Source organism: Cygnus olor, chromosome Z, assembly GCF_009769625.2.
Source record: "Cygnus olor isolate bCygOlo1 chromosome Z, bCygOlo1.pri.v2, whole genome shotgun sequence".
Lineage (NCBI taxonomy): Eukaryota > Metazoa > Chordata > Aves > Anseriformes > Anatidae > Cygnus > Cygnus olor.
Window position 1 is genome coordinate 704,954 of NC_049198.1, and position 24,864 is coordinate 729,817.

Below are 24,864 nucleotides of genomic sequence, written 5' to 3' on the forward strand. Positions count from 1 at the left end.
TGCTCTGAGTGCTGCTCCATTACTGCTCTTCAGAGAAACTTCAGTCAGCCAAAAGACAGCTCAATTTAACTTGGGGGGGATTCTGCTGGAACCAAATTAACAGTGCTGCGGTCGCTTGTACCAGCTAATCCTCCAAATTAAAGGATGAGCGGGAACTGGGATCCTTCTCCCTGCATTTCCCAAATGAGAACTGTGTGTACGAAGACAAAGACAAGCACGGTCCCGTCTGCCCCGCTGACCTTGTCTCCCTCACCGGCCTCTCCCACTCGTGCCCGCGTGCAGCCACAGCGCAGTGCCACTGACTACAGCGTCGCACTGACGGCAGCAAAACGGGCCGTGCAGCAGCAGGAGCGCCGCAGAGGGGCAAAACGGACGGTGCTCCTGCGTGGGCCTGAGCACCGGCCTGACGTCTGTCCCTAACAGCGCTGTGAGGGCAATTTTCCACGGCAGATGCACGAGATACGCAACAGAGACTCAATTTGCAAATACCCAATGAAAAACTTACTCTATTTCAAAATGTCAACAGGGAACTGGAGGCAAATAATGGACCCAAGACCTCTGTAATGGCATGCTGCACCTGTTTCCAGCCGCAAGAGTCATGCTATTTTAGGTTCTTTTTTTCCAAACTTTTATGCAATTATGTGTTTTTAACATTTAGTCCCTCTTTCTTCAATACATTTGTGTATTTCATCCTTTTTTCCTTCCCTGCTACAGAATCAGGCTTCAGGCTCCCTGCAGCATTACCACAACAGCACCTCTGACTGATGGACTCAAGCTCCTCGAATTCTCCTTTCCTGAGTTCTACAAATAGTCAAGGTAGAGAGCTTTGTGCATAACCTCACTTTGCCTAATCCTTGATGTTCTCACTCTGTTCCCTAGTAAAAAGGCAATATACAATATTTGTTATTTTAAATTTAATCTATTTTCCTGCGTGAGACTGGAGCACTACATAGAAGGCTTTAAGCCAGCAGACTGTACAAGTTCATGGCCCAACCATGCAGAGTCCATCAGCTGTATGCAACTGCTGAATCTGGAAAATGCCAAAGTTGAACAGAATTTTACCGCCTCCAGTATTATCCCTCAAAATTTTAAAGGAATTCAGAAATATTTCATATACATTACATACTTTCTATTTTGGTAAGAAATGAGTTTGCACAGAGGTAGTAGAGGTAGTACAATCCTCTATAAAAAAAATACCACTTCTGGGAAAACCATGATCATATGCAATAAAAACTCCTGCATGGTGATGGATTTACTTCATCACAACCCATCAGGACCGAGTCATGCAATTAGCAGCATGACTGCTCCATTTGTACAACGGTAAAAGAAAGAAGATGAAAAAAAGAGAGGAAAGATAATCTGGGGCTTTAACTCAGCTCACTGCTGCTCACAGCTGTGGGTTTTACTGTTCCACTAAAAGCAGGGACGTCACTTCAAAGATGCAGCACAGGCACCAAACAAGTATTTGCCAAGGCAGAACACCGTGGAAATACTTTATTAAAAGCTATGAGAAAAAAGAACTTGCACACCTAGTGAAACGATTTAGACACCTGAGTGATTTAGTCACAACAGGTGTGCACGTAATGCAGTGCAGCAGAAGGAGCATTAGGATATTAAAAGAATTAATAGTAGGATTACGTTGAAATGCTTCCACTTGGAGTCTCTCCAGACATCCAACGATTTGCTGAAATCTTATGAAAATTTCCATTGGGCTGAATGATCACATCAGTGGGGTGCTGTATCATTTTTACTGTGGCTATAACTACATGTAATAGGAAATATTACTTGTAATTTAAGAAAATTTTAAGATAACTTATAACTATAAAAGTACAACAGAAACAGGGAGATTTTCTGCATTAATTCCACTTGCCCTTGCATTTATATGCTAAATTAAGCCTTTTAAAGTATCAGGAAGAAAGAAGACTACCTCTATCAGTATCTTATCTGTCAACAGGATAATAGCTCTTTTCTTGAAACTATTCAATATTTTAATAGCTTATTAAATTAAAATGTAATGGTTGAGAGATGAATGTTTTAATTTATCGGCTGTACTAGTTTAATAGTGTAACTGGGATATTTATCATAGTCTAAGGATGCTGTAAATGTTCACGTCTTAAATCCCATTTTACTATTAAGAGTACCGGTTGCAGAGTAAAGCAGAAACTGCCTACGACAAGATCGCCTGTCGGTGCTCAGCTCCCTCCCAAGGTCAGTGGGAGCCCCTTGTGCCTGTCGGTGCCCTCTGGCCACGCGGACATGCGACCACAGGGGACCACCGCCACACTTCTCCGCCCCTGTGACTTTTGCAATTAACTCTTGTTATTTTCACTGGCTGGCTGCTGCCTCGATTGGGAATTTGCACACCGAGCAGACCTCAAGGCAGCTCGAAAGCCACCAGCCGGGCTCCTCTGATCTGGTGAGGTTTTATTTAAATTCCATCTCCTGCATCCAGCATGAGACTTAGCCTTTGTGTCCTGCTTCCTGCCGCAGGACCCGGCAGCCCAGGGAGGCAGACCCATCCCCTAGGAGGTGTTGTCTGAGCTCAGCTTCTGTTCCTGCTTCCCAAACTGCACATTGTCCAGTGCTGCCAGTGGGAGAGACGCCCAGCACCCGGGCCTCCAGGGCTCTGCCCGCGGGGGGGACGGTGGGGACGGCGCTGCGAGGCAGGCGGCGGGGCCAGGAGCCCCCACGGTGCTGGGGCCGCCAGCCATCACTGCCCACTGAGCGTCTGGAGCACAAGCTGCGTGCCCGGAGGGTGCCTGGCAGACGGTCACGGGTCAGAATAAGCAGGGTGCTCCTGCAGGAAGGCATCTGGCACTGCCTGTGTCTTACCATCTCACGGGTACTGACCCTGCCTCTAGGACAGCAGCGCAACGTGCTTGTGTGGACAGCTTGTGTCTTCAGCTCACCTGGAAACCTTCTTCTGCCACCTACCTCAAACTGGCTGCTCCTGGCCTGGTCTCAGCGTACTAACGGGCAGCAGTTGGCCGAAAGGTGTTTACGGAAGCCACCACAATGCATGCCAGCTGCGCAGGGTATCTGGGAACAACCCACCACGACTAGGCCCCCAGACACTCCAAGCCAAACCCTTATTTTCTGCGCTCTCCATGTTAGTCAGTTCCCCGCCTCGCCCCTTTTATTTTTTTCCCTGCAGCCTGTATGATGGTGTCAACTAATTCATTAGCAGGTCCTGCACATGGGAGTCTAACTTGTTACTCAAGAATGTTATTATCATTTTTGCAACAACGGCAACAAAGATATTTATACACCCTTTGAAAGAAAGCCGTACAATTAACCTGGTCAGATTGTGCAGCTGTTCCAGCGGAGCAGCCAGGATGTATGAAGGGGCAGTAGGACACAGATTTTCAAGAGACTGCACAATGTTTTCATCTTTCTGGACTTTTAAAATACCTGAACTTTAAAGAGTTGTTAACGCTTTTCTTTTCTGGTCCACATCTACCAGATGTGAATGAAAATTAAAAGCCTGTAAAGGCTTACAGGTGAGCTAAAATCCACTCTTCACATTTGCTGTTTTAAGGGGCAAGTATCATACAAAAGACCGTTTCACTCCAAGTAAGAAATATATTTTTCTGGTGACCTTATTATTTTCTTCACATTACTCTTGAGGGTAGAGCTTACCTGCAGATGGCTGGAAAGCATTCCTGAAGACCTTTCTTCTTAACTAAAGATCCTTCCAGGCAATACATGATGATGTCCATAACCTTGGAAACAAAAGTTAATGTTATTTGATATTATATATTTCATAATAAACCTTCTGACAGGCAAAAATAAAAATTTTCTGTGCCTGACTGCAGCTTTGATATCTAAGTTTAAAGTATGATTGGGATAAAAGAAACCAAAACTGTCTTGCATGTAATAGTGCTTACCACAGCAATGGTACTGGCATCTTGAACCCTTCACAGCACCAGAAAACAATTATTAGAAGACTAATTTTTGGTAAACATAAGCTATTGGAGCCCTGAAAGTAGCTCTCTTGTTAAGAAGGCTTCAAAGCATCAGTACCAAAGTTACAAAACTACTCCATCACCTGAACCATTCTTCAGCAAAATTTGTGAGCAGCAAGGAACACAAAGGATAAAAATGTCCATGTGATCCCCCAGTGTGTTCAAGTACTATTGCACACCTGTACCACCAGCAAATTCTCTTTTTTTTCTTCAACGATGCCAAAGAAGTCTAAACCTTTTAAGTTTAAAAATGAGCTGGGTGGTGAAAGGTTTATGGCCCACACAGAATGAAGCTCTACAGCGCCAGTCAAGGCCAGTAAGTTACCCACTGCTGCATCAAAAAATCAAAGATTTATGGCAGAACAGCCTTACCTCCACAAGAAGGTCCACAACGTCGGTAGGCATCTTCTCAATTAGTATTTCAATGACTCGTAAGATCTCTCCTTTAGCCCGAGCAAGAGTGGTGGTGTGAATATTCTGCTGAGACTGCGTGTTTGCAGCCAGGGCGGTGTGCCTGTGCACCTAGCAAAGAGCAGGGTTTATGCAAACGCGCCTTGCTACGTATTCTCCATCTCTGCTTACTGTTATATGCATGTTACTTTGAGAGCCCGTACCACGCAGAACGTTTTGCTTCCCTTTGAGACGTACAGGTTATTCCCACGCCCAGTTACAAGTAGAGCTAAAGGTTGGTTATCCTTGAGGCAGTTTTTAAACGCAGGTCTACCTTTTTAATTCTCAACCTTGTAAAACTACAGGTCAAGGTGAGCAAATGCTTGGGTCCTGATTACATAACTTTCACATATTGCTGCATATTTCTTTGGGTATTAAACGTCTGCTTTGTAACAGGCCATTTTTGGCCAAGCATGAGCTCCAAGCACCTGGGTTCACTCAAACGGGTCTCAGAAAGACAGTGCCCAACCTACTCTAACCTCACAGCACTGCCCCCCCTCTTCATCCCCCAGACTGCACGGCCAAATCTCCATCCAGTCTGAATTCATACTTAATTGGGTGGCGTTTGCATTGCCAAAGAAAGCGGGATTTTACACATTGCTATTTGAAGTTTGTATAGCCACTACATCAGGATACAACAAATTAAAGCAGGCACAACTCAACGGATTGAGTTCGGCGTGAAACCAACCGTTAATTACGGGTGACTGGAAAGACCAATTTGCAGGAACACAAACATTACGCTTGCTTGTTTTCCCTTTTGGGGAGGAAGGGCAGGACATGGGTTTACTTCTGTTTCACGGGAGCGCGGTGCCCCAGCACAGAGGATTGCTGCTAGAGCCCAGCCCTGCCCAGGCGCTCACCTCCTTGGCAATGGTGGTGATGAAGGCGGGTGGTCTGGCGGTGGCGATGAGCGAGAGAGCGTGTCGCGCCGAGCGGGCAGAGTCGGCTGCCGGGCTCAGGGGCAGCCCCATTGTGATGCTAAACAGGCACCAGACAAAGAGGGAAGAAAGAAAAGGAGCATTAGAAATATAGAGTGAAAAGATTAGAAACAGCTTATAATGTCAGTTCAAGGTCAACGGGAGCACTCAAACAGTTAGAATATAATGGACTCCCAACAATGAGCAGTGATTAGGAGTCAGGGTGTTCTATCATCAAATACAAAATCGAATAATTAACCATGAAGATTGAAAACAGTATGTGCATCTGTCCAAAGTGTTAAAAAGGCCTTGTTAACAAATTATCTGTATGTGCTGAATACATATCACAGAGGTGAGGACAAGGCAAATGAAGAATGTCTTCCAAAGAATTTATGTTTTACTCTTTTACAAAATCTTAAATGCAGGGTGAAAAATATCCCGTTTATAGTAATTCTACTTAATTCAGCTAAGCACTGGTTACAGGAGATTAAAGCGAGAAGCTTCCTGAAGACCTAAAGCCACTGAATCTATTCAGTGTGATTTTCTTTAGCGCACGACTCAGTTACAGAAGCATGAAGAGATGACAGACAGCCTCGTACCTCGTGCTTTCTACTTACTATGAAATTATTCTAATGCTCTTTAGCATTTCTAACACTCAGGTTTTTACCGCAAGTCTTCAAATTAACACTAAGGGATTAACTGGTACCTAAATTTTCCATACGCAGCATTTGTACTTGCTATGAGAAGATAAATGTAAGAAACAATAAAATAACAGCAAGTAACTGATAACTACATTTAGCAAAAGTAAAATCCAGTATTTGGTAATTGTGACAGTGTGTTACCTGACAAAAAAGATACATAGCTAATTTTGGTCTGAAAGCTTAATTTCTTAGCATGGTACTCCTTTAACTATCACCATTACCTATGCCACAGCAGCCTGTGTGTTTGTTAGGCTAATTGGACGTTATCCAGCAATTCTACCGATCCTTCCTGCACTCACATCCACAGTCCATAGGCCTCCCCCAAAGGTACCTCTTTGGGCTCACAACTCTGTGCCTTTAGCAAACCAAACCACTGCATAAGGGTGTATCTGACCCTACAAAGTTCAACAATACTTGAAGAAATCCTTTTAATGATGGTTAAAGATCATGGGAGAAGACCATCGTGGCAAAGCAGTATTCACCTGCTGGCTTTGACGCACTGGGAGAGAACAATTCCCCAACAGAAACCAGCAGCAGTGTGGGAGGAAGAAATGGCAGAAAAGAGCTAGAGGGAAGAACACGTTTTTGGAATTGGGCTTTTACAGAAGGGGAAGAAGCATCTGGGAACCGGTGTGTGTTGGGATTAGCCTGAACACGTAGCCTTTCCTACGGAGGAAACGCTCCAACAGGTCTACTGCAGAAAGGAACGGGAGACACAAACCAATCTGCCACCTCTGAAACATTTTCAAGTTTCCTGTAACATATATTCTGCTGCTATGACCACACTTCCACCAAGAAGCAGCACTAGAGTTTTGTTTTGTTTCTTAAATAAAGACAAAAGAAAGGCATTTTCTTTTGCTCACTGCTGGTACTAGTCAGCCATCTGAATACAGTGCAATTCCCCGGAGATTTTGCTAAATCATGAAAAATTATTTTTAAGAATGCACCAAAACCCTCTTTTAAAGGAATTTCTACACCTTAGCTGTTTGTATTACAAATACATGTTAAGTATTAATAAAACCGAAACTTTTTGTTAAACTATGGCATTTAAGTGCATGTTGACAACACAAGATAGTTTTATTCCATGAAAAAAGGTAAAGTCTACAGCATAATGTTATCTGGAAGCGAGACAGAAGGAAATCTGCATTTTCAGAGCCAGGATGGAAAGCACAAAGGTTTTATTTCCTAGCACTCCCACAAGACCACATGTAAAAATGTGGGTAAGAGAAAGTAAGCGTGGCATGTCATTTCATCAGATGCACTGAAAATGTCACCTCGGGCACTATTTGAAGGGTTTCTCTTCCCCAGGGCTCTTCTACTCATTCCTACTGATTTTTTTTTTTAAGAGTAGTAGAAGTTTACAAAGTCAAATAAGTAGCTTACTGCAAAGTCCACTTATGGTTTTAAAGAGAATTTAGGCAGCATCATAAGTGAACAGTTAAGTTACTTATCTTTTTAATTGCTTCTTTCTTTTTTCTTCTTTTTTTTTTTTTTTTTAATTTTTAAGTGTCCTTAAAAATAATTTTATGAGAGCTTTTTTCCTGGAAGCTTACAAGTTAAATGCTTCGCAACAAAGAATTTCAGCATGGTTCAAGAGTTCTCTGCCAAATGAACCATTTTTCTGGAGCAACAACAAGACGAGGTACAGATTACCGTTTTATAGACCTGAATTCACTAAAATATAAACCAAAGTTTATTATTATTTCCTTTCCCATATACATCGTATACACATTATTATTCCCACGTATATATATTAAAACTACAGCTTTTGAAAATGGAAGTCTCTGCAACAATACTACAAAGATGTCCGTATACCCTGTTTCCTTGTAAAAGCGTATTTGAATATAACTTAAAAAAGTCACATAAGGATTTTCCAGATAGAAGTGATGAAGCAGGAAGCAGGTATCAAAGTCTCATGAGTCTCCAAGACTCATTATCTTCCAAAAGCAATCAGAACTTCAATGGCTCGGCCCTTTTTTCTGTAAGAAGGCTTCCCATTTCTGCCAGCAGCACTTTGCCTTACAGGGTGCTTGATAAAGCGTGCATTTCCCTGAAAAGCAACAGGCTTTTTGTTAATTCATTAGCATCGCTCAGCAGTGGCAGTATGTGGGCAGAGATTAGCCCCCTCCCGGGGCGGCCAGCTGCTCCGCACGGCCCCTTTCAGGAGGCGGCTGTGCGGGTGGAGCGGGCACCCCGCACCAAAACCCCCGAACAAAACAGAGGCAGATGCAAAACCAACGTACGGAGGGAAGGGCTGCCTTTCATGCCCAGGCTTCTGTTCTTACGTCCATGGGTGTTAGGTCGGCACTACACCCAACACAGGAAGGCAACGTGTGCTGTCCCTCCTGCCCCCGGCCTCCCACCGCAGCTGTCAGCAGACATTTGAGGAATGATTTTTGTGAGCGCATCACACAAAATGGTTGCAGCCTGTCCTGTAAGGCACGTTTCTGACACCAGAGCCAATATTCCACATGCACACAACAGTAGGGACCCTGCCTCTAATATCTATTTATGCTTTTGACTGGTGCCTTTTGGCTGACGAGTAGACGGCCGATTCCCACTGGTCACTATCCTGCATGGCCAGGGAAACAGCGCTCTCCAAAGCACCCTGAGAACCCTCTGCAAACCCCCAAACTCCTCAGCAGCTGTATTAGCAAAGAGAAGAGGTGGGATTGCTGTTTTTATAGGTGGCAGGTTAAGACAGATTAATTAAGTAACTTCAGGAAGGCAATGGAGAAAGGCTGTATCTGAGTGAAATCACAACGTGACGGCGGCCATCCTGCGTCGGCCTGTGATGATGTCTTACAGCAACATGGTACTACACCCCCATATTTAAGAAAAAAGAAAGAATTACTATTTTTTGTAGATATCTATGATAACCAGAACCTCTTCACAAGCAGCACGTTTGGAGCTGCGTTACACAAAGTCCCACTCTAGCTCAGACAAGAGTTTGAGAGCTGCTCTCTGAAGGCTACAAGCAGCCTCCAGCTGCAGCCCAGATCTATCTCACCTCACAGATCTCCAGAGCCGTGCACCTCTGCCGGGCGCTGCAGGGACACCCATCCTCAGGTCACCGCAGCTATTGGGTGGCATCGATGGGAGCACGACAAAACTCCACCGGGTTACAGGAGCCTACCCTGCGGGCTGGAACCCTCAGCGATGTCACAGCACGTGTGTGTGCAATGCTAGGCACCGGGGACTGACTGAAATCACAAATTAACCTCAGAAGCAAGAAACTGGGGTCCAAATACTCTACATAGTTTTTCATTTGTCTTTCTCATCTGCTTTCTTAAAGAAATGCTGATTCTTATTAGCAGGTATGTTTTCAAGCATTTTGTTACTTGTTACTTTGTTATTTGTAAAACCATTTTACATTCTTAAGTAAGTGAGTGGAATCTCTATAACATACCTGTCTAAAATAAGTTATTTTAAACCTACTTTAAACGTATACTTTACCATCTACAGAAATAAGGAGGATACATTTAAAAAGCTGATTCTAGAAACCAGTGAAAACGAACAAGGTAGTTCAGGAGAGCTGCAGGTTATCTCTAGGAAAAATGGGGAAGGAAAAGGTGTGGATGGTGCTGAACACAAAATCTAGCCATCAGACCCCTAAATTTCTCGACGTGTGCATTGAAGCGATGGCTGAAGAAAGGGGAAGGGCCAAAACATCCTCCCCGGCGTGAAGCTTGGAACTCATCTTCCTCCTCTTCCTCCTCCTGGTCCCCGACCACCACACGGGGTGCCCGGCCTCACCAAGGAGCGCTGCAGGCGCTGCGTGTCCTGCAGCTGTCGGGAGGTGAAGCAGAGCCCCAGCTGCCCGGAATGAAAGGTCTAGGCCAGACCTGGTGAGGATACAAATCCCTGCTGCTGCCAAGCTTAAAACTTTGCTGTCACTGCAGCACATGCTAGCTTGCCACGTCACCAGCTCTCATTTCTCCTTTTAAAACCTCAATTTCGGCAATTGTTTAGGCCATACTCTGAAGTTGTTCCCCTGTACTTGAAAACTAGGGATGTCCCTACTACAGAGCGCACGTTTGCACGGGCAGAATTCATATGAACGCAAAACTAAAGGTTTCCGCTAAACACAATCAAAACTGACAGTATTCAGCCTAATTATTTAGTACGCGTTTATGTATAACATACGGATCAACTAAAAGATAATTTGTTAATTCTGGTATATGGCGTCATAATCTGTATCACAGTGTAGCTTGTAATTCAAAGAGCAAAAATTGCAGGCAGCACCGCTCCCTACAGTCATCCATGCCAAGAAATCAAAGCCTAATAAATGCTAGAAAAATACTCTTAATCCTCATGCCTGAGCAGCTTCACTCGGCACGGCTGGCTAGCACGCTACGGTCTTTGGGGACTGGGATGAACTGGGTGAGCGGAGGAGTTATAAATATCAGAGTTGTGGATTTCAGCTCAGATATTTATTTAATTCAGAAGGGAAAAAAGAACACACCGCTTTTTTTGGTCAATAAATGTGTTTTGTTTTTTTTTTTTCTTCTTAAAGCACAAGCTTGACATAAAAGCTCTTTCATAAAACGTTCTTAACATCGGGGAGAGAAGCCAGGCAGCTGTGCACTGTTATTGTGTACACGGTAAATCAGGCACAAAAAGGGGCAGCTCAGCAGGGCACCGCGAGGGTAAGATGCACACTTAACCCCCTGCACACATTGTTGCTCTGTTTCTTTCCATCTTAGTCTGTCTGCAGTCAGTACTGTATCTGTCACGAATGTAACAGGCCATTTTCAATCTAAATCTTGTTATGGATTAATAAGCAAACACTTTCTCGCTTATTATGCAATTTATCATGATGAAAATTGCATTGGGCTCCTCAAGGCTACATGCTGATACATTCATTTATTCAGTGCTCTGGGTATAGAGAGCCATACTAATCTTTATGACAGCTAAGGATGTAATAGCGAGATGAAAATTACTTGCTGAAGAACTGTATTCACTCGGTTTGTGCAAGCCCACATCTAAATACAATAGGGCGTACGAGCTTCTTTGGGAAGGTAAACGTCTGGGCTTCTTTGTCAGGCTACGAGAAATAATTGAGGTTCAGACAAATAACAACCTCCATCCGCTTTGTACATATTTCTCCATTAACCCCCAACACACACCGATCGCTCATTCTTTAAAGCCCGAGGAAATTTAAACTGCTATAAACAATTGGTAATATCTGACTTAATATAACGTATAAAGAAAGCCAGAAATCTCAATACGTCCACACACGGATGTCAAGACACACGCATGGTGTTAAGACAAACCTGGTCAGCCCTTCACTGCACATACCGTGTAAAACGCATGTGCCTTTATTAATAACCAGTTATAAATTCATTCATAAAATACAATTCCTAACAAAGCAGTTTTCAGAACTAAGTTCTCAACTTCTAAAGGGCTTCTAAAAGTGCTTGTGCTGTTAGAAATTATTACTACAGGAAAAAAAAATCTTGAGAAAAACATAATCATCTAAAAATACGTATTTCTATTTTTATTTATAAACATTATTGTGAGGTGTTCAGGTGTTTCTAATTATAAGGACATACCAGTTTCACCATAGAACAGCATTTACTGTGATTTACCAAACAATAGGCTCGGAATAGAAAAATAATTGTTTAGAATATAATTTTTAATACTGAAACCAATTTTACTACAGCAATGCTGTAAAGAAGAATATCTGTATGATAACCAACTACCCTCCTTATGCTAACCACACAATTATACGTCCCTATCGATATTCCCTTGGCTACTGAGAGGCCTACTGCAGTTTTAAAGCAGACGTTTCCTTCCCCTTTAACGTACAATTCCTTCTCCCCCACGCTTCAGCATATATCCAGAAGCTTGACAGACAGTAGCAACGCCACAAAGCAAAGCACCTACTCAAAAAGGAACCTCCACACTTTAAGAAAAGAAATACAGTAAAATTAATACCTAAATAATCAATTATGATGATCTCTGCAGTTTTAGACAAAAGATTTTTTTTTTTCCTGAGCAAAAACCTTGCAAATAAAATTTTACAGACCAGTCATGGAGTCTTCCTATAGGATTGAAATTGCTTCCTCATTAATGAGTGGTTTATCAATTAATGAGTAGCTTACTAATTAACACTTAAGGAATACCACTAATTAAAACATTATGTAGAAAACACTACATAAAATAAATATTAAACATGAAATATGTTAAAAAAAAAAATAAAAGCGAATATTCACACAACGCTTGGGGTGCCAGACATAAAAAATTGCAATTGGAGCAAACTGGGAAAGCTGTGCTGAAATCAACAGCAGCACCACGATTCGCACATGCTGAAGAGTTGGCTTTATATCCTGCAGGGAAACATCTCATCAGCACGCAGTCAAAATTCAGAACCCAAATTTTTGGGCATTGGAATTATGAAGTTATCACAGTCAAAGGATACAAACTTAAGAAACGAAAACATTCTAAGTTTCTATTAGAAAAACCATCAATCATTTCTTATTTTGTGTGATGAAAATTACTATTTATCAGATTATTTACATATTTTTAGTAAGAGTTACTTTCCAAATGGATGCCTGCAGATGTCTGATACTACAATTTAATTCATACTAACAGCCAAATAAATATGAAGTTTGTATCTGCTCATGGCAATCCTCCACCTAGAGCAGGAGCTACGTTTTCTATGTTGCAGCCAGGGATTAATTCATTCCTGTGCAATAACTGTACTGACAAATGAAAATTTTGTCTCAACAGCGCTAATGTACACCCACTAATATTTTTCAAGGTTTTACATTAAAAGCAGGAAGCCTGAAATAGCTTTGGAAGCCCATAAAGCATAGCATCATTGTTTTGTTTCACATAGACAGCCTGCTGTGGTTGCTGCTCTTATTTTCTTTTTACTTTAACTACACAGACAAATCAGGGCCTTTCCTTTTGCATACCTAAGTGGTTTGCTTTTTTGGTAAAAACTAAATAAAGACAAATTTATTCAGATAGCGATTTAGAGCAATTTTCAAACAAGATGGTCGATTTTACAGCAAACAATAATAAAAATAAAGACTATACTGCAAAACCCTTTGCTGTGCAAATAGCTCTGCTGCCATTAATCAGATTAACAGTGCGAGCAAAGACTGTTCGTGTGAGAATCAGGTCCCCAGTTTATTGCATTTGGCTCTCATGTCATAAAATCTGGGGATATTCAACAGAAATGCTGCTCGACTCATGTAAAGTCACATTACATTAAAAAAACCCACATGCTAAAATTCAAGAATTCCACGATCGTAACAGAAGATGCGTAAGATGCTACCTTTATTAGGCAAGGCATCTTAATGACTTCACCTAGGCGTTTAGCCGTAATTATTCGACGGTGTGATTGATAGGATATGGCACCAGCTAGTGCAGAATCTCGTCTGTGATAAATGAAGTGAACAGAAGACCTGAACTGAAAATAACAATAGGAAAAAGAAGAGCTGCGCAGTCTGCCTCAGCCAGCGACACGCTGCACGCAACAAGGGGAGGGGAGGGAGCTGGACGCACGCCCTGGCAGGTGGCAAACTGTCCGCGGGGCAGCGCTGAAGGGAAGATGATCGTTCAAATCACACACTAATTTTAGAACAGTAACTATACCATACCATTCATGAAAGACTAAAGCGAGTCCTTTAGCTGTGGTAGCTCTGGCGTTGAAAGTTTTATTTGCTTGGCCCTAAGACAATGGAAAATCTGTTTGCTACCCTGTAAGAAAAGGCAATACTTTTTTGGGATTTAACAAATACTAAACAGGGCAGGCAAGATTACAATGCTATCCTCAAATTCAGAGAACTGATTCTTATTTCACTCTAATTCATCAGCCTATCATGTTATGTCTAATATATATATTTTAAACATTTAGGGAGCAGATCCAGCCAACGGGTTTTATAGACACATTATTCTAGTGCTGCACAGACAGACCTGAAGTTTTACAGTTACAGTTATTTTTAAGTTACTGAACATATGTGCACTTAGAGTTCCATGCAAAGAAAAAAATACATAAACCATATTACATTTTTAGCATGTGTTTTACGCTAAAGTGTCAGACGTCAGGATGAAATTCACACACCCCTTCCTTTTCAGACCCAGCTACAAATACCGAACTGAAAGATTTTATTTCAAGGAGACCAGAACATATATGAGACAGCATTCTACATAAATCTTTATTTGGGACACTTTAATAAGTTGTCCTCTGGCCCAAGAGACGGGCTGCGGTCTATTGAGTTCATGATTTGTTAGCAGTCCTTAAATCTACAAGTTACCTTGATGCTATTAATAGCGTGTTACTGACCAAATAACCACCTTTCCCAAAGTGTGCTTTCCAAACCAGTTCATATCCTGATAGGATGGCTCATAAAACCATGGGACAAAAATCCATGTTTTTTTTTTGCACATGCTGGTGCAAAATACCTTCTGAAAATACTACTTTTATGGTTAGAAAAGGGTAAAAAGGTATTATAAAAAAATGGACAGACGTATTTTAGATATAGAGTTGTCTTCACTCGTTTGTTTTCTCGAAGTTACTGCTGATGTGACCAGAGGATTCGTGCTCTGTAGCCCAACACGTTGCCTACCAAATACTCGGTGTCTGCCAGTTTGGGATGGGACGGCTCAGAGATGAGAGGAGCGAGCGCCGCAGGGCCACCGCTCACAGGTGACCCGATCTGCCCGGCCAGCGCTAACGCTCTCTCCCTTCCCAAGATCGCACATCAGAGCCGCACACGGCTGCACAGTGTATGTTAGATTAGATGGTACTGGTTCAAATGCAGAACTTGAAACAAGGAATTATTCCTTCTTCCATCTTCTTGCCAAGTACTTCAGCTATTTGTACTCGAACCAACTCCTAAAACCAGGAGCTGCAAGTCAGAAAGACACGAGGGTTTTTGTAAGTGAATTAAGGAGATACCTACTTAGCAAGCTGCTTCTCGGCGTCGGCACAGAGCTCCAGAAGACCCATGAGCACAGCAGAGACGTCCATGTAGGGCTCCCAGACGGTGAAGCCGCGGCCGATCAGGTCGATGGCAGTTCTGCGGATGGTGCTGTGCGCGGGCAGCTTGGGGCTCGGCGGCTGCAGCAGCAGAAACGTCAATGCCTTGCCTGCCGAGCAGAACGGGAGAGAACTGGTACAATGAAAGAGAACTGGGGAATTGATTTGGCTCTGTTGTTTTGAACTGCTTGCTGTTGGGAAACACGTCGCATGGAAATGTGTTCACAGAACACACCACACCACGGCTTTATCTCGCTAAGGAGGGACAGCAGCTTACGACTGCAGCGCCTTCCAGAGTAAATGAAAATAGAGAAACGTGCTTCTGTGGATATCAATTATGCTAATTAACTGCAAGGCATTTGATGCCCAGAGACTCTCCGTGCCGTGGCTTTTCACTACGGAGGATCCCGGACAGTAAGCCGCGACAGTCCCCAGTACAGATACTAACAACGTTTCAAAGGCAGGGAACGGCGGTGCAGATCGCCTCAGACAGCCGGCACCCACGCTCCCCAGCAGCACGTTTAGCTAAACCAACAGCAGACGGCAGGCAGGCTACAGAAACAGGGATGCTCTGAAGTGAGCCCATCAGAAAAAATGCTTAGTACAGAAACAAATTTTTTAATCTGTGCTTCATTCTTGCCCGCCGCTGAGCGGCCCGGGCAGCACCAGCTCCCAGGCACGGGCGATCTGGGAACCAGAGAGCCAATTTTACAGCAAGGATTTTCCTTCCTGGCCAAATAAACTTCCTACGGAAAGCTCCTCAGTGTTAAATGCATGGGGATTAGTAATGCTTTATTTAGGCAGTGGAATGAGATTATTTGTAAAGCCTCCGTGTCGTTGTGTCTCCGGATGCACAACAGAGCGATCACAGCACTCCCGGAGCCGGGCCGCGGTCTCCAGCTACAGAAACACTGCGCAGGGCGCGAACGTTCAGTAACACCCCCCTGCGTACGTGAGCAGAGATCGGTTACTGCTGGTGGCTAAACTCCCTGCCAGCATCACAGCCCGAGAGGCAGAAGTTGCATAGAAGGTCGCATTAAAAGGATGGTACGTTAATTAACAGCTCAGTTACACTGACAACTCTTGAGATTACTATACACACTGAAAAACCAAATGAGTCCTAGATGACTCATGGTATTACAATGCTCACCAGATGAATTAACGATGTGTTATGTATGAAGTCCCGTCCCCAACCGCACCCAAAGGTGGCAGAGCAGAGGCGGCACGGTGCCCTACTGTACCCTTCTCTTTGCCACACTTGATTGGGTTTATCGAATAAGATAACAAAACATCACGGTGGTAGACATGGAAAGCCAGTCCTCGCACATGTTATCACCAGATACTAAATAAAAGGTTAGGCATAAGGTTATTTAAAAACGAAAGTTTCCAATTTTGCATCTTACCTGAGATTTAATTGAATAAAAAAGTAGAGAAACAATGCCAAAGCTATGCTCTTGCCGCACATAAACAAATGCACTTACAAGAAAACCTGGGGTAAAAGGAGCAGCTCCTGGGCAGTGGATGCCACCCGGCTCAGACCTCCCAGCCCAGCACCACCAGTTACTGGGAAGTTCTCCAAATGGTGCCAGGAGTCCTCAAGTCCTGGCCTGTGACAGTGTTGAATCGGTTCCGACTAGCGTGAGACTGATCTCACACGGGTGAAGGAAATGAATTTTGGGCCATCTCTGATGGGTTTCAGTGCGCTCTCCATGCGGACATTTCTGCCGCAGTGACTGCCACCAGCACCGTGCCCTCAGGTCGTGTCTTGAAAACAAACAAAAGCCGGCAGTGATCTCCCTCCCTCACTGAAAGCAGCTGACAATCCAGAATTCTGGGACGAATTAACCTCCCCCAAGCACAGAGCTAGCTGTTCATATTATTACGAGGCTCACAAGATGAAGGCAGCTCGGGACGGCGGGCTCTGCCTTGCAGCAAAGGCACCCGAAAGGTGAGCGCCGCACGGTGAGCAGGAGGCAGGTTTCCCTCCCTCCCTTCCCCAAGGCTGCCCCCCCAGCCCATCCATTTTTCCACAACTACGTCACAGCACTGGTTTCCATCTTGATTAACTGGCTCCTTCCTCCCACGATATCTTTTTTTCTGTTAGAGAGAAACATAGCTGAGAGAGAGGGCGAGAGGAACGATGCCCCCAACAATGCCAACAAATCCAAATTCTCATCCAGGTTCTGCCTACTCAGCAAGCGTGCTGTATAATTTCATCCAACAGATTAGTTTTTCATTAAAATAAAAGTAATTGCTTATATATAAATGCAAGGGAACGCTGAAGCAACGCTCCCAGATAAAGGTAATTTGTCATTATCTCTACATAATTATTTGTTACCTCTTAATAACATTCATTTAGCTCGCTATCGCAGTAAAGATAACCTATTGATTTTAACAGGTTTTTCTTTAGTTTTCAGAACCATCTTCCATGAGTTTCTTGTTTTATTAAATACACCGCCTGTCATTTTAAGCTTCCAGAAGAGCCAACAGCAGACATGCTGTACTAATAAATTCACACCAAGCCGTGATGTGTGTGTAACAAATGAACTGGAATCTTCTTCTTAACGAGCGTGGCAGGCCACAAAGCTTTAATTTGTGTGAGTTTTCTGTCTCAAATACAAGATTCTTATTAAAAAGTGTGACTACTCAGACATTACTGCAATGAAATACGCCGGCCTTGCTCGTAGGGATGCTCCTAGCGCCGCTCCTGTTGACACCTACCTTGTGTAAATTGAGCTAAAGAAAAAGATGAACTAAACAAAAGTCATTCTGCTGCCCGTTTCTCAGCCTGGACATCTTTGTTTAAGCTTTGACTCGGCTTAAATGAACGAATTAATATTGACAAAAACATCAACTAAGCTAATGAGTTGTTAGTTAAGGCAATAAACATGTCACATTAGAGTCAGCGCAGTAAAGAGGTAATTAGCCCGGGAAGAGCCCTGCTGATGGGGGCCGCTCGTGGGCCCCTCTGCTCCCCACCCGAGGCAGGGGCCACCACCGCTGCCACCACCGTGGGACCAGCGCGGGGACGTGCTGGGGGGGGCACCAGGGTGCTGTGGTGGCACCGGTGGTTCACATGGGGACCAGAACCAGACTGGAGTTCTCCCAGCTAGCAGGGGATGACATTTTGGCCCTAATTATTAAGTGCTTTCAAAATGTAGGCTCGAGAAAGCAAATCTGCCCATGCTCCGGATCTCCTCCCACGTGTCCTCACCGGGAACATCCCTCCCGTAAGCAGCACACACGGAGCTATCTCCTCCAGAAAGCAGAGTGCCGTACTTCGGAGTCCGCCCACTTTTCCCAGCATTTACCTGAACACAAAAATAAAGGGTTGAGTCTTACCTGCTTATGTCATTTTTGTTAATGAAAACGTGACCCGAATGCTAAAGCATATCCAGTTGTTTTGAATGCATGCACCCGTCTGAATTTCTAAAATGCCTTTCCTTGCTGGATCTCAAGAGCTTTAAACATATTACATCCGTCAGCATTGTTATCCTCATTTTGCAGATAGATTTTAAAAAAATTAAATAATTTGCTCAGGAAAATCAATAGCACAGGCACGAACAAGACACTGATAACTCTGATTCCCATTCTCATAATCTGCCACAAGATCTAGTTCCAACTAAATAAAAATGATGGACTCAGAAAAGATTCAAAACAAGTTAAGTCATATTTTCGGACTTTACATAAAAAAATAAAAGTGAAGAATCATGGCTCTAACGAATTTTTCAGTCTTCCCTTTCTTCCCCTGTCTGTGGGCACAGTTTTTCTACAAGAAATTAAACCCCACTGTCACCTTTTCTGGATGAGGTTTTTTCCCTGGTTTGACATATACCTGTGTGAAATGCCAGCAGAAAGCGAGAAATAAGTTTGGATATCTGGGTTAACAATCCATATCCCTCAGTCCCTTCCTTCTCCTAGAGCAGTGAACTTCTATCGCATAGCTTGTGTCATCTTTCAGAGAGGTGTAAACCAGAGAATGTTTTCTGGCCTAAATTAAGATATAACTAGTTGCATTATTTGAAGATTATTTCTGAAGTTAAAATCATGAATTATTTTTTTTTAAAAAAGGTTTTGATCACATTCAGCGACAAATATCCTAATTTTTACAGAGCACATTTCCAGTATCTTTTTTACTTTAAATGTAATTCTGATGTGTTTCATGTTTTCAACTGAATTTCAACTGAATTTATGCTAGAAGAGACTTCTTTTTTCCTGATGATCTCTTCAAATCATTTATGTTCCGTTCTTGCAATAGGTGCAACGGCTTCAGCTTCTACGGTAATTTCAGAACTGACATGAATATGTAGGTGTTGTTTTTTTTTAATCTCTTTTCACAAGTATGGTCTTACAGTTTATTAAGAAGCTAGGTAGCTCCTGTGCATGTCAATAATGCAGACTGCATTTTATTCATAGGAAAAAAAAAAACGATTTACAATTACATTTGTGTTGCTCCTGTATGCAAGGAGAAAAACAAAGAGACTGAAAAGAAACCATCCCCAACTCTTACACGTCAGACCGAACGATGCTACTAAAACCCTGCACGAATTCCCATCTGCAGACGAGCAGCTATGCTGGGTGCAGCTGTCATTTTACACCATGTTGCCGAAACGATGCCCACGTAGAAGAGAGAGAGAGAATTTAAAAAAGCCTGACTTGCTGTGCAGCCATTTTGTACTGGAGATCAGACAAGATACCTGCGAGATTTATATCTGCAGCTCCCGCTCGCACAAGGACTGCTTTACTGCGTCTCACTGCTCACTCTGTGCTGTTTCAGGCACCGTGCCATGGCTCAAAATTAATCCTCAATATTCCCGATGAAGTCAAATTTTGCAGTTAAGGCCCAAGCTGCACCCACCTGCCAGGCTGACAGGCAGAGAACAATAGGACATTTACTGTACAGTAAATCAATAGCTCCCATCTAGCTCAGCCTGAGCCCTTTCAGAGGGAAAGGAAACAATTAACACTCCCGTGGCTCGCTGGCCAGCACACACTTGTCATACTTTCGGCTTCGCTCTTCCGAGGGCTCAAGTACAGCCCCCTCTATCATATCTACTCAGGAGCTCACACAATTTTGAAAGACAACTACAGAAAGGCAATCCTCGTGTGTTGTGTCAGAACATTCAGATTGTTGGTTGAGGCTCACGTTATCTGATAATAGAGCAAAACTTGAAATTAGCAAAAATGTACCTTTAAATATAACGATGTCTTGCTACATCTTTTATCATTTATTTTAGAAAAGTGAATGTTTGTAAGTGTACATGCATTAAAAGAATGCTAAGTGGAGACCCGCAGAGATGGTTAGGAGGAATACCTGAGCAGCACCCTGCCAGACCGATTCTGTCTTCACGTGCCCCAGCTGGCCTCCCGCCCTCGGTCAGCATGCAAGAGGAAGCAAAATTTGTCTGGAAATTTACAACAACCTCTCAGGATTTTGAGAATTAAACGCTTCCTTGCTGAATGCTGTTCCTGCAGCACTTACATACCTTGGTGCTTTATTGGACAGTTAAGATCTTTTTCCCCTACAATAAAAGAAAAAAAAGTGTTTGTTTTTTTTTCCTCATTTATCTGATCCGAAAGGAAGTATCGTTATTCACTCTGAAGACTTAAGAACATCAGAAATATTATTCAATTGTAAGGGGAATATTTCCTCTGTTTTAATTATCTATGTAAATTCTGAAAATTTAGAGGTTTAATAGGTCAGAACAACCATTTCTAGGTGTAGTAAATTCACAGCGTTTCTATTAAGCAGACTGATATATGCTGCCTTTTACATCACGTGAATAGACCTCAAGGAACTCTTGTAAGTGGGGCCACACAAACACTGCCGCGAAGTTGTATTAAAATCCTCTAAGATTTTACATAAATCCTTAGGAAGGAAGACAAAGGAAAAAAGAAGAAAAATGTTTGTAATAGCTGGTTTCCCGGTCCTTTCTGTCTAACTATGGCCTAGTTAAACTGACCTAACAATGCCATTTTTCTTCCTCTCAAAATCTGCAGTGGGGGAATCAAATGTGAAAGCAAGATCAATTCTGTTCCAAGACAGTAAATGAGTTTTAGATCAGACTTGTTTCAATTTATGGAGAGAACCCAACTAGGCTGGCTTAAATGCTTTCTTCCTCTAACTATGAAATTATATTACAGTGCTCTAGAAAAAGTAAACTATAATTTTAATCCAATATTTGTTTATAATCTAGCAGGAAGGAGAAAGCCAACATGACTTGGCTAACTGTGTATGAAACTTGTTATTTTCATTCCTGTTGACTGCATAATACCATTAATCCATGCTATTTATTTTAATCTGAACACAATGGTGGAAGATGCACAATGCCAATGAAGTAAGGGAAGTCCATGCCACAGCCTGTACGAGTCGGGGATCGCAACTGCACCTCCTCTGTACCATGGTGGTGCCCCTCTATATCCACACAGCCTACCTGCAGCGATGTGCCATACCCGTGGGTGTTGTACAGCGGGACGCTGACCGTGGCAGCCCCGACGGCCCTGCTGCGGGCGGTGGGACGCCCCCGGCCCCGCTGGGGTTGGGATCGCTCTGGGACACACCTCTGTGAGATGCTGAAACTCCAAATTCTCTCCTTTTCTTTTAAGGTAAAGATGCTTGGCTTGGCATCTGCAAGCCTAATGAAGGAATAATGTTAATTTGTATGATGAATTAAATTAGTTTCTGAGTTTCCCTTCATCTCACTCATTACAAGGGCAAGCACAGGCTGATTTATTGACTCGTCACAGCTTATTAAGCAACAGTTCATAAAGTTATTTTGAAGTGCTCTTTTTAAACATTCACACTATTGATTGACAACGTTCGGGCACTACTTCTTAACACAGACACTGAACAGCAAAAGGCACTTGTGACTTTGGTTTTCCCACTTGACATACGAAACATACAGATTTTAAGTTGGTAAAAGTGCATGTGGGTAATGTAACCTAATGCACAAGCACACTCTTGTTTGCTGGTTGTTAAAGCCCACTGCAGTATTTCAATACAACTTATCTGCTGTGCCAAACAGCGTCTCTGAACGTAACCACAATTTAAAAGCAGGTATCAGCCATATAAAACATAGCAAAACCGGAACTGCAGTGCTTTGGGGATCCCTCTCTGGGGAGAGGCTGCTTTCCTTCCCATTAGACCAGCTCTCCCAACACAGGTGACCGGCACGGCACAACCAGCTAGACTTTGCGCATGATCTATCGTACGACAAACGGTTATTGCGTGCCGTGCCATCAGTGGTGCTCAGCGCCCTTCATCAGCCCCCCAGCCCAGGCTATTTGTGCGAGATGGAAATGGGAATCAGATTCCAATAGAGAGGGCCCTTCACCACCCACATCAGGGAGAGAAGAATGAGTCTCCGATGATACGCCCGCTCACAAAGCTATGTGGCCAGAAAGCATCTATCGCAATTATGAGCCGCAGCACGCAGAACTGGCCAGGCCCAGCGCACAGGTGAGCGCTCTTCTCTCGGTTCTCGTTACCCAGCCCCGGAGCCGGAGCTTTGCCTTCCTCTGGACACACACGGGACTCGCTGCAGCAGTTCGGCGTCTCTTAACACAAACTGTACTGCTTGTAAACGTGGGGAAACGAAAGACGTTCAGGTTAATTGCGGTACATCCCGCTAGCCTGATATCACATGTACTTGGGCAGGCATCCTGCTCTCTGAACCACAGCCGCTTCCTGCGCGTACATTTCCCTCAGGGCTTCAAAACACGGCCTCAGCTTGAAGCCCTAAGAGCCTGAACCGGGGGCTGCACACCTCGCAGGGCTGGGAGGTTTCCCCCAGAGCTCCCCTCGGCTCCCAGCATCTCACCCCGGCTCCAGGAGGGGCTCCAGGAGCTCCGGGAAGCGGCTCCGAGGCGAGACGGGGCCTGCAGCAAGGGGCTGCTCCCACGGGGCCTGCAGCGAAGGGCCTTCTGCGTACGTTAACTATGCAAAAAGAAACCTCTGATTAAAAATACAGAATTCAGATCATTCATCCCTTACAGGATTTGGGTAAAAAGGTAAATTTAATTTTTCAGATTGGATTTTGTTGTTAAAGTCAATAACAAAAAAATACCAACAGATTTAAATTAGGGCATAATATCTGCCACAAAGATTGACTGTTTTCTGTCATACGGATTGACTATTTTTTCTAAATATTATCTCTAAGGCTAAGGTATAGATTTTTATAAACCACCATTTTTCCATTTTTTTTTTTTTCCTTCAGGGACAAAATTTTGCTTGAGACACTGATCTAATCACAACAACTTGAGGGAAAATAAAACCAAACCACACCACACCTTGGATTCGTAATGAATTTCAGAGCGTGTTGATTGAAACATACAGATCCAAAAGAGTCAGCATAATGCCACCAACCATGGGATCCATGAGCATCTTCCTGCATAAATGACATAAAAATACAGCCAAGAATGTGGCATGCGCTGATAGCAATTGCTCATGACGAGCAATAAAATCAGTTATTTGCTTTAATCACCATGTTGCGGGTGTTTTGTTGTTGTTAGGTTTGTTTTTAAATTAAGTTACTGAGCCACTTTGCTTAATTTGCCCTGAAAGGCTGCTGTTCAGGTGCTCGGCTGATTTATTGCTCCTGCAAGTGATGATCCTGAGCGGCCGCTCGTCTGCGTTAATTGCTGCTGCCAGCTCTGCGATAGGCAAGCACAACTGCTGGGGAGCGACGTTGCCCTCACCAGGGTTGTTTCCTCGTTGTCTGGAGGGGAAATTTGAATATTTTCGCAACACAGACCTCACGGATCAAAAGACATTAGAAGAGGTTTCAAGCCAAGCTCTGCTCCCACGGGTGCTGCTGCGCTGCGCGGGGACCCAGCACCAGCAGGACGCGGCGCTGCCCCACAGAACCGAGCCCTGCTCCCCTCGAAGCCAGCAGCTTCCCCAAGACGTGGCTCTAGCAATGCAGCCACCAAGCAGGTCGGTGTGAAGCAAGGCACGGGTCTGGAGAGAGCGACGTCCCTTCCAGGAGGGCACGAGGAGATGCCCAGCCGGACATCGTGATGCCCCAGGGACCTCAAACCCCTGCTCTGCAACGTGGAATTACAGCACTCGTGGAGCAGTTGCCATGTGGTTTTTCAAACTAAACTTAAATCTTTTTCTCTACTCTTCTTCTAAATGATGAAGTCATTTTAGAAGATGTTTTCCAAACGAATTCTAATTAAACATAACTAATACCAACTTTCAGGTCCAACACCTGAATGCTTCAGACAACCGAGAAGACAAGCTCACAGAGGGAAGTATCTGGCAATGTAAAGAAGTGGTGGCACCACCAGAAGAAAACTGCTATTTGCTTCCTTGATAGTGCACAAAATCTTTTCAATTTTGTATTTTTTATGCAGTAAATCTCTAGCTCTTTCCATTCAAGCAGAGTGCAGAGAGTTGAGAGGCATGAGATGAGGAGGGACAGGCTGCAGGGGATAAAGCCTGCACAGTTAAGTACAGAGGTGTGTACAGACTGATTTTTGATTACTACAGAGGGCTCCATAGCCTCAAACAGAATGCAAAATTCCTAGCTTTCAAACGTATCAGCAAAACTTCCTGAAACTCCTAGCAGCAATCTTACGAAAATGGAAAAATGGGTCTCGGCAACCTTAATGTGTCTCATTGGCATCTACATAACAGAGCTTTGGAGTCAACATGTGTGATGGCACGCCCCTGGTAGAGGAGAGAACTGCTCTGGGACTGAAGTTCTCATACAGCAAAGGAAAAGTACCCCAAGGTTTGTGGTATGAACGTATTAAGTATTTTAAAACTGTATCACACTGAAGGATTTTATACTCAGAACTAAAATTAGCTCTAATCATTCTTGTATCTGCTT

General features: G+C 43.6%; 1 protein-coding gene across 8 annotated transcripts in view; it reads right to left on the reverse strand.

The window, feature by feature from the left end:
* Positions 1-24,864, reverse strand: part of WDR7 (WD repeat domain 7) — a 115,169-nt gene that overhangs the window by 28,872 nt on the left and 61,433 nt on the right. For all 8 annotated transcript variants that reach the window (XM_040540757.1, XM_040540754.1, XM_040540751.1 and 5 more), the window contains 4 exons: positions 14,952-15,138; positions 5,276-5,393; positions 4,338-4,487; positions 3,640-3,722 (listed from right to left, as the gene is read on the reverse strand). In XM_040540757.1, coding sequence (XP_040396691.1) covers positions 3,640-3,722; positions 4,338-4,487; positions 5,276-5,393; positions 14,952-15,138 — 538 coding nt within the window. The remainder of the gene's footprint in view (positions 1-3,639; positions 3,723-4,337; positions 4,488-5,275; positions 5,394-14,951; positions 15,139-24,864) is intronic.